At 41.3% G+C, this 12,497-nt stretch overlaps 1 protein-coding gene across 1 annotated transcript in view; it reads right to left on the bottom strand.

The window, feature by feature from the left end:
• Nucleotides 1–990: 990 nt before the first annotated feature.
• The window catches only part of ABHD11 (abhydrolase domain containing 11), a 31,882-nt gene continuing 20,375 nt past the window's right edge, over nucleotides 991–12,497 (bottom strand). Inside the window, exons 4-6 of the mRNA XM_073616551.1 lie at nucleotides 11,268–11,438; nucleotides 5,068–5,249; nucleotides 991–2,719 (exon numbers count right to left, since the gene is read on the bottom strand). Coding sequence (XP_073472652.1) covers nucleotides 2,569–2,719; nucleotides 5,068–5,249; nucleotides 11,268–11,438 — 504 coding nt within the window. The 3' untranslated portion in view covers nucleotides 991–2,568. The remainder of the gene's footprint in view (nucleotides 2,720–5,067; nucleotides 5,250–11,267; nucleotides 11,439–12,497) is intronic.

Below are 12,497 nucleotides of genomic sequence, written 5' to 3' on the forward strand. Positions count from 1 at the left end.
GCAGTGAAACATCTTGGTTAAAGTGGTTGCAAACCTCATACACAAAATATGAACAAAGCATGAACAAAGCATATCCCTCTATAGTGTGTACTTGTCTCAGTTAAGAGCACTAAGCGTCCTTTCCGTCCGCTGTGTCATTCCTCTACTATCAGCATGGGTCACTTCTGACAAGTTTTCCTGACACCAAGAGAATAAAGGTGACAGGGGAGGGAGCTCCAGCACACAGACTGTGATTGACAGCCCCAACTCTGTTCCTGTGTTGAAGGTGGGTGTATCCCTGCCCTCCAATCAGCTGTCAAAGCTCTCCTCAATTATAAATTCTGGACTTTGAACAGATTTAGAGATGTGAATACAGCAAATAAACAGGTACAAACTATGTAGGAGGATTTACTTCATCTCCGTGTATCACCTGAGGATAGCCACTTCACTTGGTATATGTAAGAGTTTACAACCACTTTAAATCTTGGGTTAAATGTTAAAGAAAAAACTGAGACCTCCATATTAGTAACTCCGTCATGCTTTGAAAGAAGGAGGGTTGGGTGCTGGGACAGCAAACCAGCCCTGTAAAAACCATTTGCCACTATGAAAACACTAAGTGCAAAACATGAGAATATAAGTTGTGCTGTGAATGATTATGATATGCATATGGTGCAAAAAAAGAGGAAAGGTTTGAGTAAAGAAAAAAAAAAAAATTACTATAATTGATGCGATTTGGTGGCTATTACTGACAATGGCACCATACGAATCGGTGTGTGATGCCGCACCGATTCCCAAAAGTAGTGTCTGTACTACTTTTGGTGACTTCGGGTGCGATTTTCATAGACATCTGTGCAGGAACCCGCATAGATGTCTCTGAAATGGCCCCCGAAGTCGGACTGACATGAGGGTATGAAATTGTACAAGTTCAGCTGAACTCACCTGGGATTTCAATCCCGCAGTAGTGTGAACCTAGGCTAAAAAGGTCAAATACCACTAAAGTCAGGGTGTGTCTGATGTCCAGAGTCATATATTGTAAGTCAGACATACAGTACAAGCATTTGTTTAAATATAAAATAGGCTCTGATAACAGCAAAACATTCCTATTTCTTCCCCTGGTTGTTGGTCTGGAGAGATGGCCGGTGAAGAGGCCTCTTCCTTGGACAAATCTGAGGTCTTCTATGCTTGCGAATAGAAGAGGCTTGGGATGTGAGGTTTGTGGCAGATATCTGGGGAATTTTCCTTATGTTTTCAATAAATTTTCATTGTTTGTGCTGAAAAATAGCCTCAGGAGCTCATTTAACATGCTACAATTCCTCATGTGTGCTGAGCCCCCTGGTACCTTTCTATTTGCTTTGAGTTATAGTTAAACAAGTTTTCATGTACACTACAAAATATACCAGTAATCATGTTTATGACTGGTCAGTAATACCTAAGAACATACTGTATAATAAAAGCAGTCAAGCAATTAACCACCAGAGATGACTAGAAATGCACCAGTGTAAATTGAATGAATCTATTTCTATAGAACGAAAATGTTTTGCCGTGCCTTACAAAATATACAGATCATTCATATCAGTAACCACCTCTATAGGAGCTCCCTGAAAGTTCCTGTCACAGCTCTACAGACACACATGCTATCAGTAATAAACCAGCAGGTTTTTACCTTTCTGTGTACTGTTGTGGGAATCCTTTGTAAACCAGCCTGTGAGATGGCCATACATACTGTAGCCTGACACTAGCAAGTCATGCGAACTTCAACCCGAATAGAGATAATTTGGACCCAAGAATGTCATGACTGTGATGGTCACATCTTCATTTAATTGTATGAAAAAAAAAAAAAAATACCCAGTGTATGACAAGCCTTATATATCATACCCAGCTCTAACACTACTATATAAAACTTTGTTTATTTAATTATTCACAAAACATGATATAAATAAAGTGGAAGAATATTCCAAATGAGGCAACTGCAGTGTCAGATATGTTTGATACATTTCCATTTTATCTAAACGTATCTATTACTCTAATTTCCTATTAAGACCTATTGGAAAATAATGAAGAAGGGGGAAGTAACCAACTCTTTACAAGTAAAAAATGCTTTTACAAAAATTGGAGCGGAAGTGAGATTAGTCTGTATAAATCTGAAGACATCTGCATCCTAAACAAACAAACAAACAAACAAAAAAAAAACACCACAACAGACTATAAGCTAAAACCATCCAATACACAGAAATTTCAGAGCTTGTAAACATTTAAATACTGCTATAAAGTCTTTTCATCTTTCCAGCCGAGGATCTATTACTTTCTACAGTAAGTGTATATGGGTGGCAGGAGACCAGAATTGGAGCCAAACCAGTTCTCTTACCTGCAGCTTATGTACCACTGAACCTCTATCACTCCCAGTGTATGCATGCCCCTTTTGTCAACTACAGAATAATAAAAAGACCTATTCAGTTGCTTTCCATTGCAAAGTGTCAATGTCAAGTGCATACCTTTGAAAGGATGCTTATAATATTCATTGAACAATAACTGCACAAATGTCCCACTTGGGTTGTACTAAGCATAATGAGTCAGAGTGGTGTGCAAAGGTCACGTTTGGCTTGGTGACACTTCTAAAAACGTGCAGATAGCATTGATGAAGTCCTGTGTCCGCTCTGCATGCACCCAGTGTCCAGCTCCTTCAATGTACTCAACGTTTGCACAAGGAAAGAGTCTTTCTATGTCTGGATAATTTTCAGAGCTGTTAACATAAAAAAAAAAAAAAAAAAATAATTTTGTTTCATTCAACCTTAGAACTTTTTCGATTAGGATATTAAGAAAAAAAAAAAAAAGAGAAATGAAACCAAAACAATGAACAGGCCCTAGAGGAACATTTCTTCACTCAGCTTGGAAAATGCACTTGTTAAAGCGAAAGTAAAGCGGTTTTACAAAAAGTGCTGACTGGCAGGCTTTTTTATGATAGGCGGTGCATGTCTGCTGTCATAAATGCATTCACCTACCTGTGAGCACTTTTTTGTTTAAGTTCACCTTTGGAACATCTTAAATGTTCCATCCATATTTAGGGTGGAAAATTTAACATGTTCCAGCTACTGTAGCTTCACCCCCACCTATCTCCCTTCCTGTGACAGCAGGCAGGGGATCTTCTCCCTGCACCTGCTGTCAAAATTGATAAAAAAAAAAAAAAAAAAAAACACAGCTGTGCGGGGCTCTACCTCCAAAGAGTTCAAGTATCATCAGCCTCTGCAGCTGACTTGCAGTTCTCAATAAACTGCAAGGACACTGGTGAGAGCTCTCTTAGTACAGATACGGGCAGACAGTGTACTGGGAGTCTGCAGGGTCCAGGCACTGCACCAGCGATCTGCTGATTGCGGGTGCAATGCCTTACATGATGCAGAAAAAAAAAATAATAAATGCACATTTGTACCTGCAAAATGTGCATTTATCATTTTTTTGTAAAAGGTGAACTTAACCTTTACAGCTCCTTGTTCTTGGCACTATTTTGTGCCAGGACTGAGAAACTTCTATACGCATGCACAGAAATGATGGCATCCCAGCCCACCCAATCATGATAGCCAAAGACTCTGAAACCCTGAAGACCATGTGAAGATGGAGGGAAGCACGGACATTGCAGGAATGGAGTGCTTTGCTTAGTAAGTCTGCCATAATGTGGGAATATGCTGTGCATACTTTCATATTAAAGAGGTTCTAAAGTCAGAAGGTTTTTCATCTTAATGCATTCTATGCATTAAGATAAAAAGCATTCCGTGTACAGCAGCCCCCCTCAATACTTACCGGAGCCCCCTATAGATCCAGGGATGTTGCAGCAGTGTCTCGGGTTCCCGGGACTTTCCTTCTAATTGGCTGAGACAGCAGTGCGGTGTCATTGGCTCCTGCTGCAATCAAAGTCAGTCAGCCAATGAAAAGAGAAAAGGGGCAGAGCAGGGTGTGCAGCGGCTCCGTGTCTGGATGGACACACACAGCACACACACACGTGCCGCCATAGCAAGCTGCTTGCTGTGAGGGCATTCAACAAAAGGGAGGGGCCAGGAGCACCGAGAAGGTTTTTTTTTTTTTTTTCGTTAAAGATAACAAACGAGACTTTACAATCACTTTAAGGCAAAATCTCCTCGGGGACCCAAAATAGATCATTTTGTTTGACTATTTACTTCTGCTTTAAGTCATCTTCCTATTACAGCCTATCAGCATTATTTAAACAAAGGACATAAGAAGCATTGTGAAGAGAAATCAGTCACCATTCTTGTTACTGAAGTCAAACTTCACAAAATGGATTCTGGTTTGTTGCTATGGGTATCACATTTGTAGTTAGCACTTATTTCCTTTTTTTTTTTTTTTCATGTGGTAAGCTATTTCTACCCATCTCTCAGCAGAGTAAAAGAAAAAAAAAAAAAAAGCACCAGATCCATTGTGACATCTTCAAAAACTTTCCCCAACAGTTAATAAATGATAAAATATTTGTTGAAATACCAGAGGGCTGAAAAAATATTCTCAATGATTCCCAATAGAAAATTGGTGATTTCCCAGGGTACTGTGGAAGACTGAAGTTCTCTGCAGGGACTGGGGGGGGGCACTGTTGGAGGCTCTACAGTAAGCTAGGGGTGACTGCAGAGGACTGGGGAGGTTGCGGTACAATGAGGGCCACTATGGGAGATGGAAGGCACTGTGGGGAGTAGGGGGATCAGCAGCTGGCTGGATGCCTGTGAGGAAGCAGGACGCGGGCCACGGCCAGGTGATTGAGAACTGCCAATTTAGATGACTCTGTCCACCCAAAAAATAAAAAGTTCTCTACAGCATGCAGATATTAAAATGAGAGCAGAGGAGGAGCTCTGTATCCCGTATTAGGAAAGATAAACGGTTACAGGAAAATGCTATTTTTAATCAGCTCTTTATTTTAGTTCAATAAAGAACAAGCTGCACCACTATTGTAGAAATGTGTTCACTGCAATGTTGATTAAAGATCTAAATTTGCATCCTTGATCCATTTTTACTGCAGGCACAAAAGGAGTTATTGTGTAATTAGATTTTGTAAAAGGGAGGCGAATGAATGTGTAAAACTGGCAAGTCGCTTACCTTATGTAAGGAGAGTTAGCCCCTCCCAGGAACAGTGTGGGCCCAGGATAAGGGTTATGGAACTCTGGGAAGTCTAACAGATCTTGCAGATGGTTTGCAATAGCCTCCAGATTCACTCTCCACTTGAAGCTCTCATTCTCTTGTACCAAGTTTGTTAGGAGAAACTGACGGACTGCTGGTTCCTGCATTTAATGCGGTACAAATTAAATCTTTCAAAATGTATAAACTCTCTACAACAGTTCTATACAATCCAGATTTTTCTTTTGGTTAAAACAAAAACATACATTTGTATACAACACAAAACTATGCCTACCTGTCAGAATAAAGCTGTAGACAGTAGCGTGGCTAGGAAACATTTAGGGGTCACGTTGAAGATGGCAGCCTTATATAACAGATGAGCTCTATATTACACTAAATTGTATAAGATACACTTGCCAATATGATTTGATTAAAGCAAAACTTATTAATGGAAGTACATTTTTTAGAACATAACTTCAGTGTACAATTTGTAATTACAGTATACACTATATTACCAAAAGTATTGGGATGAACTTTAATGGCATCCCAGTCTTAGTCCGTAGAGTTCAATATTGAGTTGGCCCACCCTTTGCAGCTATAACAGCCTCAACTGTTCAGGGAAGACTGTCCACAAGGTTTAGGAGTGTGTCTATGGGAATGTTTGACCATTCTTCCAGAAGAACATTTGTGAGGTCAGGCACTGATGAGGAATAGAAGGCCTGGCTCGCAGTCTCCACTCTATTTCACCCCAAAGGTGTTCCATCTGGTTGAGGTCAGGACTCTGTGCAGGCCAGTCAAGTTCCTCTACCCCAAACTCGTTTATCCATGTCTTTATGGAGCTTGCGTTGTGCACTGGTCCAAATCATTGAATGGAGGGGGGATTATGGGATTGTTTTTCAGGGGTTGGGCTTGGCCCCTTAGATCCAGTGAAGGGAACTCTTAGGGTGTCGGCATACCACAACATTTTGGACAATTTCATGCTCCCAACTTTGTGGGAACAGTTTGGGGATTGCCCATTCCTGTTCCAACAGGACTATGCACCAGTGCACAAAGCAAGGTCCATAAAGACATGGATGAGCGAGTTTGGGGTGGAGGAACTTGACTGGCCTGCACAGAGATAGACCTCAACCAGATAGAACACCTTTTGGGATGAATTAGAGCGGAGACTGCAAGTCCGGCCTTCTTGTCCACATCAGCACCTGACCACAGAAATGCACTTTTGGAAGAATGGCCAAACATTCCCATAGACACACTCCTAAACCTTGTGGACAGTATTCCCAGAAGAGTTGAAGCCGTCATAGCTGAGAAGATTGGGCCAACTCAATATTGAACCCTACGGACTAAGACTGGGATGCCAATAAAGTTCATGTGCGTGTAAAGGCAGGTGTCCCAATACTTTTGATATAGTGTACATGGACATGGGAACAGTCATATTTAAGCTGGCTATACAGGGCTCAAAGTTTGCCCGATTCCTGCTGGGTGAGATTCCAGCTGTGGGTGATCCTGTTGGCACCACCTGGCATGAAAAAACTCGACTGAAAATTCAAAGTAGCTGGGTGGCCTCTAATGGATGCAGTAAATGGTTGGGTATTCAGACAACTGTAGGTGCTACGGTTATTTGAAAAAAAAATAGCAGGCAGTGCAGAATCCTCTAATCCTCTATGCACAATGCTTAAAATAGATAGAGGAATCTATTGATTTTCTGTAATTCAGCCCACTGGCTGAACAGGAGAAATCTAGCCTTGTATGGCTAGCTTTACTCATAACATATTAAAGCTGTGCTTCTTTTAGCAGTGATGTACTATGATTAAAGAGTAACTCCACTTTTGTTGAGAAAAACACATTGGAGTAGTGCCGGTGTTTCTCCCTCTTCTCACAGAGCCATTGGCTGCTAATGCTGTCAATCAAATTGTGTGTGTGTGTGTGTGAGAGTGCGTGTGTGAGAGTGCGTGTGTGGGGGGGGGGGGGGGGGGGGGGAGAGCTGTGCTGTATGTCTAAGTCACACAGCTTGCTATGGGGGCACACCCAGGGAAAGAGGAGCCGAAAGTGCTTGCATGGGACCCCAGAAGAGAAAAGATGTGGTTGCAGGGATCTGTGAGTTTTTCGTTCAACCCGCATTGGAGAAAAAAAACAAAAAAAAAAAAAAAAAAAAAAAAAAAAACAGAATCTCTACCCAACTTTAGACATTCTCAAAGATGATGTATAACCATGATCTTAGGTTGCCTTCAGACCTTTGAACTCTGTTGCGGTACATTGCTGTGCACTGTGGTAAGCCAGCCCATTCATAATGAATTAGCATATGCCACGCGTTTTGGTACGCTGTGTGGGTGTGTTACCTGCTACTTTCATTGTGGATTTGAGTGCCATTCTAAATAAATGCCACTGCAATGCACAGCACAGCACAGCACAGCACTATATTAAGGTGTGGTAAAACAAGTGTTTGTACTTCTCCTGTGGATCACAGGAGTGCTGTTCGTTCTGCACTCCTGTGACCCATTTTCAGAAGCCCACTGTCAGCTGACATCACAGAGCCAGTCCAGGCTGGGGAAAGATCGCGACCATATGGTCGGGACCAGCCCAGATCCCTGGACCGGCACCCAGCTCAGCCTCTCAGCCGCTGAAAGTCTGAGCCAGCCACACGCACCCCCACCCCCTCCACAGCTCAGCACTCCAGTGAGTACGGGGAGACAGAGCAGAGAGTCGGTGACTGAAAGTCACCGTCTCTCTGTTCATGGAGAGCTGAGTGATCGGCGGTGTTTGATCGCTTGGTTCTCAGCCTTAGAGCCAATGAGGGGCAGATGCAGCCTTGGTAAGTATGATTCTGAAAAAAAAAAAAAAAAATCCTCAACTTCTCTTTTAATGCAACACACAAATCTTATTAGGTAGATTTTTTTAAATTATAAAATTCTAAAAGGTGGTAAGTATGCCATTTTAGCACGGATATGTTGTACTCTATGATATACGTAAACGTATTTTTTTCAGTTATGGAGTATATGACATTTCTTAAGCCTTCATCTAATTTTATGGTGGGGCCTAGGGGCTACATTGATTCAAAACCTGAGCTGCTCCTTGTGCCCAATGTCCCTGTCAATGAACCACCTTTTCTGTTACACTCCATAAGGCCATCACATGGCACAATATTATTTACTTTCACACTAAATAGCACTATTTGTACCACCATCAGCAGTGGGCCTGTTTTCACAAACTCTTGAAGCTTCTTTGGAACTTTTTCTAGATTCAAATTGTAATCATTTGCAGAATTTAATAGCAGACATAAAGAAGTATGGAATCACATTGCAAAACTGTGAAGGAAGTTGTAAAGTTGTAGCATTTAACTAATTTAAAGGAGGCACTTTGGAAACACTATAAAGTTTAAAGCGGAGTTCCACCTTGAAATTTTTTTTCACATTTTCCAAGTCCTTGATTAATAATGAAAAATATTTGGAGAGAAACATTTTTTTTTACTTACCAGAAGTGCCCTGTTGCTAGGTGGTGGCTCCTAATCTGCCACTTATGGCTCTGCATCACTTCCTCCCTCGCCTGTGCTCCTTGGAAATGTGAGTCATCGGGCAGGACTGTGTACAAAAATCGCGTTATTTTCCAATGGGAAATGACGCGATTTAAGGCGGATCTATCTATGTTGCCATAACAACAGGGCAGGACCTTCCTCAGTCACCACCTGTTGTTATGGAAACTTGATAAACAATCGGCGCTTCGGCCGCCGGAGCATCGCGCATGCATGATATCGAGAGGTGCATGCTGGTTACCCAGCATGCACCTCTTGATCGGTTATCTAGGAAGAGGTTGCGATTGGGCTTCATATGCCCACACTCATAATATAATATATATATATATATATATATATATATATATATATTGATTACTATCCACTAGCGAATATAATTATAGTTTCATTGTTTTATTACTGCAGTGTGAGGAGGGGATGCCTAGAAAAGAAAAGAAAAAAAAAAAAAAAAAAATGAAATTCTGTGGCTGGAACTCCGCTTTAAGGTTTAGCATATACACCCTGTTCTAAATTAATATGCAAATTCTATTTCAGTGTCACAAAGATTAAATATTTTGTTTTTCAGTTTAACTCATGGATGGCATTGTGTCTCAGGGCTCTTTTGAGCACTGAAAACAATCTCGGACAACTGTGATAATTAGATTGCCAGGTGAGCCCAATTAAAGGAAAAACTACTAAAGGAGGGTGTTTCACATTATTAAGCAGAGCACCATTTTCAAGCAATATGGGGAAGAAAAAGGATCTCTCTGCTGCTGAAAAGAGTGAAATAGTTCAATGCCTTGGACGAGGTATGAAAACATTAGATATTTCACGAAAACTTAAGCATGATCATCACACTATTAAGAGATTTGTGGCTGATTAAGAGTACAGACGGGTTTCGTGCAGATAAAGGCACATTGAGGAAGATTTCTGCCAGATCCATGCATCGGATCAAGAGAGCAGCTGCTAAAACACCATTACATAGCAGCAAACAAATATTTGAAGCTGCTGGTGCCTCTGGAGTCCCACGGACATCAAGGTGTAGAGTCCTCCAGAGTCTTGCAACTGTGCATAAACCTTCCATTTGGCCACCACTAACCAATGCTCACAAGCAGAAACGGCTGAATTGGGCAGAAAAATACATGAAGACTAATTTTCAAACAGTCCTGTTCACTGATGAGTGCCGTGCAACCCTGGATGGTCCAGATGGATGGAATAGTGAATGGTTGGTGGACGGCCACCCTGTTCCAACAAGGCTGCGATGTCAGCAAGGCGGTGGAGGAGTCATATTTTGTGTCGGAATCATGGGAAGAGAGCTGGTCGGCCCCTTTAGGGTCCCTGAAGGTGTAAAGATGACCTCTGCAAAGTATGTGGAGTTCCTGACTGACCACTTCCTTCCCTGGTACAGAAGGAAGAACTATGCTGTCCATAATAAAATCATCTTCATGCATGACAATGCACCATCTCATGCTGCAAAGAATACCTCTGCATCAATGGCTGCTATGGGGATAAAAAGGAGAGAAAGTCATGGTGTGGCCTCCATCCTCCCCTGACCTCAATCCTATTGAGAACGTTTGGAGCATCCTCAAGCAAAAGATCTATGAGGGTGGGAGGCAGTTTACATCCACACAGCAGCTCTGGGAGGCTATTCTGACATCTTGCAAACAAATTCAAGCAGAAACTGTCCAAATACTCACAAATTCAATGGATGCAAGAATTGTGAAGCTGCTATCAAATAAGGGGTCCTATGTTAAAATGTAACGTGACCTGTTAAAATGTTTAAAAAGTTAAAACGTTGTTCAAAGTTTGATTGAAATAGCTTTTGATTTCAGTAAATATGCTGCAAAACACAACCAATGACAATTTTCAGTTCATTACAGCCTATATAGTGTTTTGAAACTTACTGTGCGGAATAATTTGGAACAGTGCATTGTAAGTGCCGGTTCATACTACAGCAACTTGGGATCCGACTTATAAGACCTCAAGTTGCCCCAAGTTGCTTGACATAAGAAATTCCATTGAAGTGAATGAGAGCCGTCTTAATGTACACTACTGAAGTTGCTCCGACTTCAGAAAAGGTTCCTATACTACTTCAAGGCGACTTCTAGGCAACTTGTACCCATAGACTTCAAAGGAAGTTGTCTCCAAGTCGGATCTCCATTTTTATTGAAGCAACTTTACAGGAAAAAGAAAATAATTTACCCAGGTACTTCAAACGTTTACCAAGGCAACCCCCTCCCTCCCACAGAGCTGATTATTCTGTGATTGGCCACAGCCAAAGTCGCCTGTCCTGGAGGCAACTTGAAGTCGCATTGTAAGTTGTGCAAAGTCACGCTGAAGTCGCGTTAAAGTCGCCTCCAAATCGCCTTGCTAAGTCATGCTGTAAGTCGGGTTGCCCCTGTGTGAACCGAGCCTTAGTTTTTTATTTTGAAAAAAAAAAAAAAAATGTTATCATTAGGAGGTTTGTTCAAAAAAATTTGAATTGTACTCTTAATAGTTGATAACATGAGAATTATAATGACTGTTGTTCACATGAATTATTTAGGTAAATGAGAAAAATATAATTGGCATAATAATTTGGAACAGGGTGTATACAGTATTTTATACAGTATGTAATGCCATTGTCATTTATCCATGAGTAGAATTATGGAGAAAATAAGGAGAGAACAAACCCTACCAGTACAAAGGCACTAAGCTGCTTGTCTGCCAGTCTTCGTGCGGCTGACCTTGGCATCTTCCCTTCCAAATGTATATTCTGCATAGCTTTAATAAACTGTGGGAAACCAGACTGGGGGGTTGTGGGAGAAGGACTTATGTCAACGGATACCAAACGTTCCACCAGTTGTGTCTGAGGTATAGAAAAGAATAGAGACAATGGTTAGATAAGCATATCACTCCATAACTATCAACACATGTGTTTGTTTTATTTAACTTGTCAAGAAATCATCATGGTTTTAAAGGTTATCATTGAGGCCCCATTCACATCTGAGCATTTAGAAGCTTGAAGCCTGAAGCTACAAAACACTGGAGGGGAAAAAATCAATTATTCTCTATGGAGATGGTTCACATCTCCACTCCAAAACACCTGAAGCCAGAAGCTAAAAAACACCTGAAGCTCAAACAAGTTCTGGAACCTTTTTTTAAGGCAGATTTGGGCGTTTTTCTGCTTTTTACATTGGTGGTATACAGAAAAACACTGCGCTAACTGGTGTGAAAAAAAGAGGAAAGGGAGCAGCTACATACGGTATGACAAATACAGTGAATAATAACAAAAATGTAGCGCATAGTATATGTGTGTATAAACTAAAAATAAAAAGAGTGTAGCTCAATTGCATTTCAGTCCAGGCAATATTGGTGAATCATAGACCCAATATCCAATAATCAACACAAAGTCAATAAACCAATGAGTGGTAGGTAAGGGGGTGTAATGTCCCACTGCATGGAGATATGTGATCCAAAAAGGGAGATGATACTCCAACAGTAGACAAATGGTGTGTGGATCCGTGAAGAGAAGGCACAAAAAACAAAAAAGGACATCATAGGAAAGGTGGTATATATAGACTCTTACCAGATCCTATGGACTCCCTTGTCAGCGACAGGGAGTCTGGAAAGCAGTGTGCCACCCAGGGCGTAAGAAGGATATCCCAACGGTCGAATCCTCTCAGCTGGGACTCTGCGTAGATTTCCAGGGGTCACCAGGCAAGTCAGCGCAGTAGATGGCCAAAATATGAATCCGGAAGGTAGAATATCCCTCATGGAATTGGAGTAAGCACTCACTCCCGTTCAGATGGTATGTGGAAAGAAAAAAATATGCCTCCACATAGTGCAGATAAAAGGGGATGTTTTTTATTGCTAAAAAAAGTTACAATAAAACGTGATCACGACCAAGTAAAAAGAATAGGCAACA

This window comes from Aquarana catesbeiana, linkage group LG02 (genome assembly GCF_042186555.1).
Source record: "Aquarana catesbeiana isolate 2022-GZ linkage group LG02, ASM4218655v1, whole genome shotgun sequence".
NCBI classification, from domain to species: Eukaryota; Metazoa; Chordata; class Amphibia; order Anura; family Ranidae; genus Aquarana; species Aquarana catesbeiana.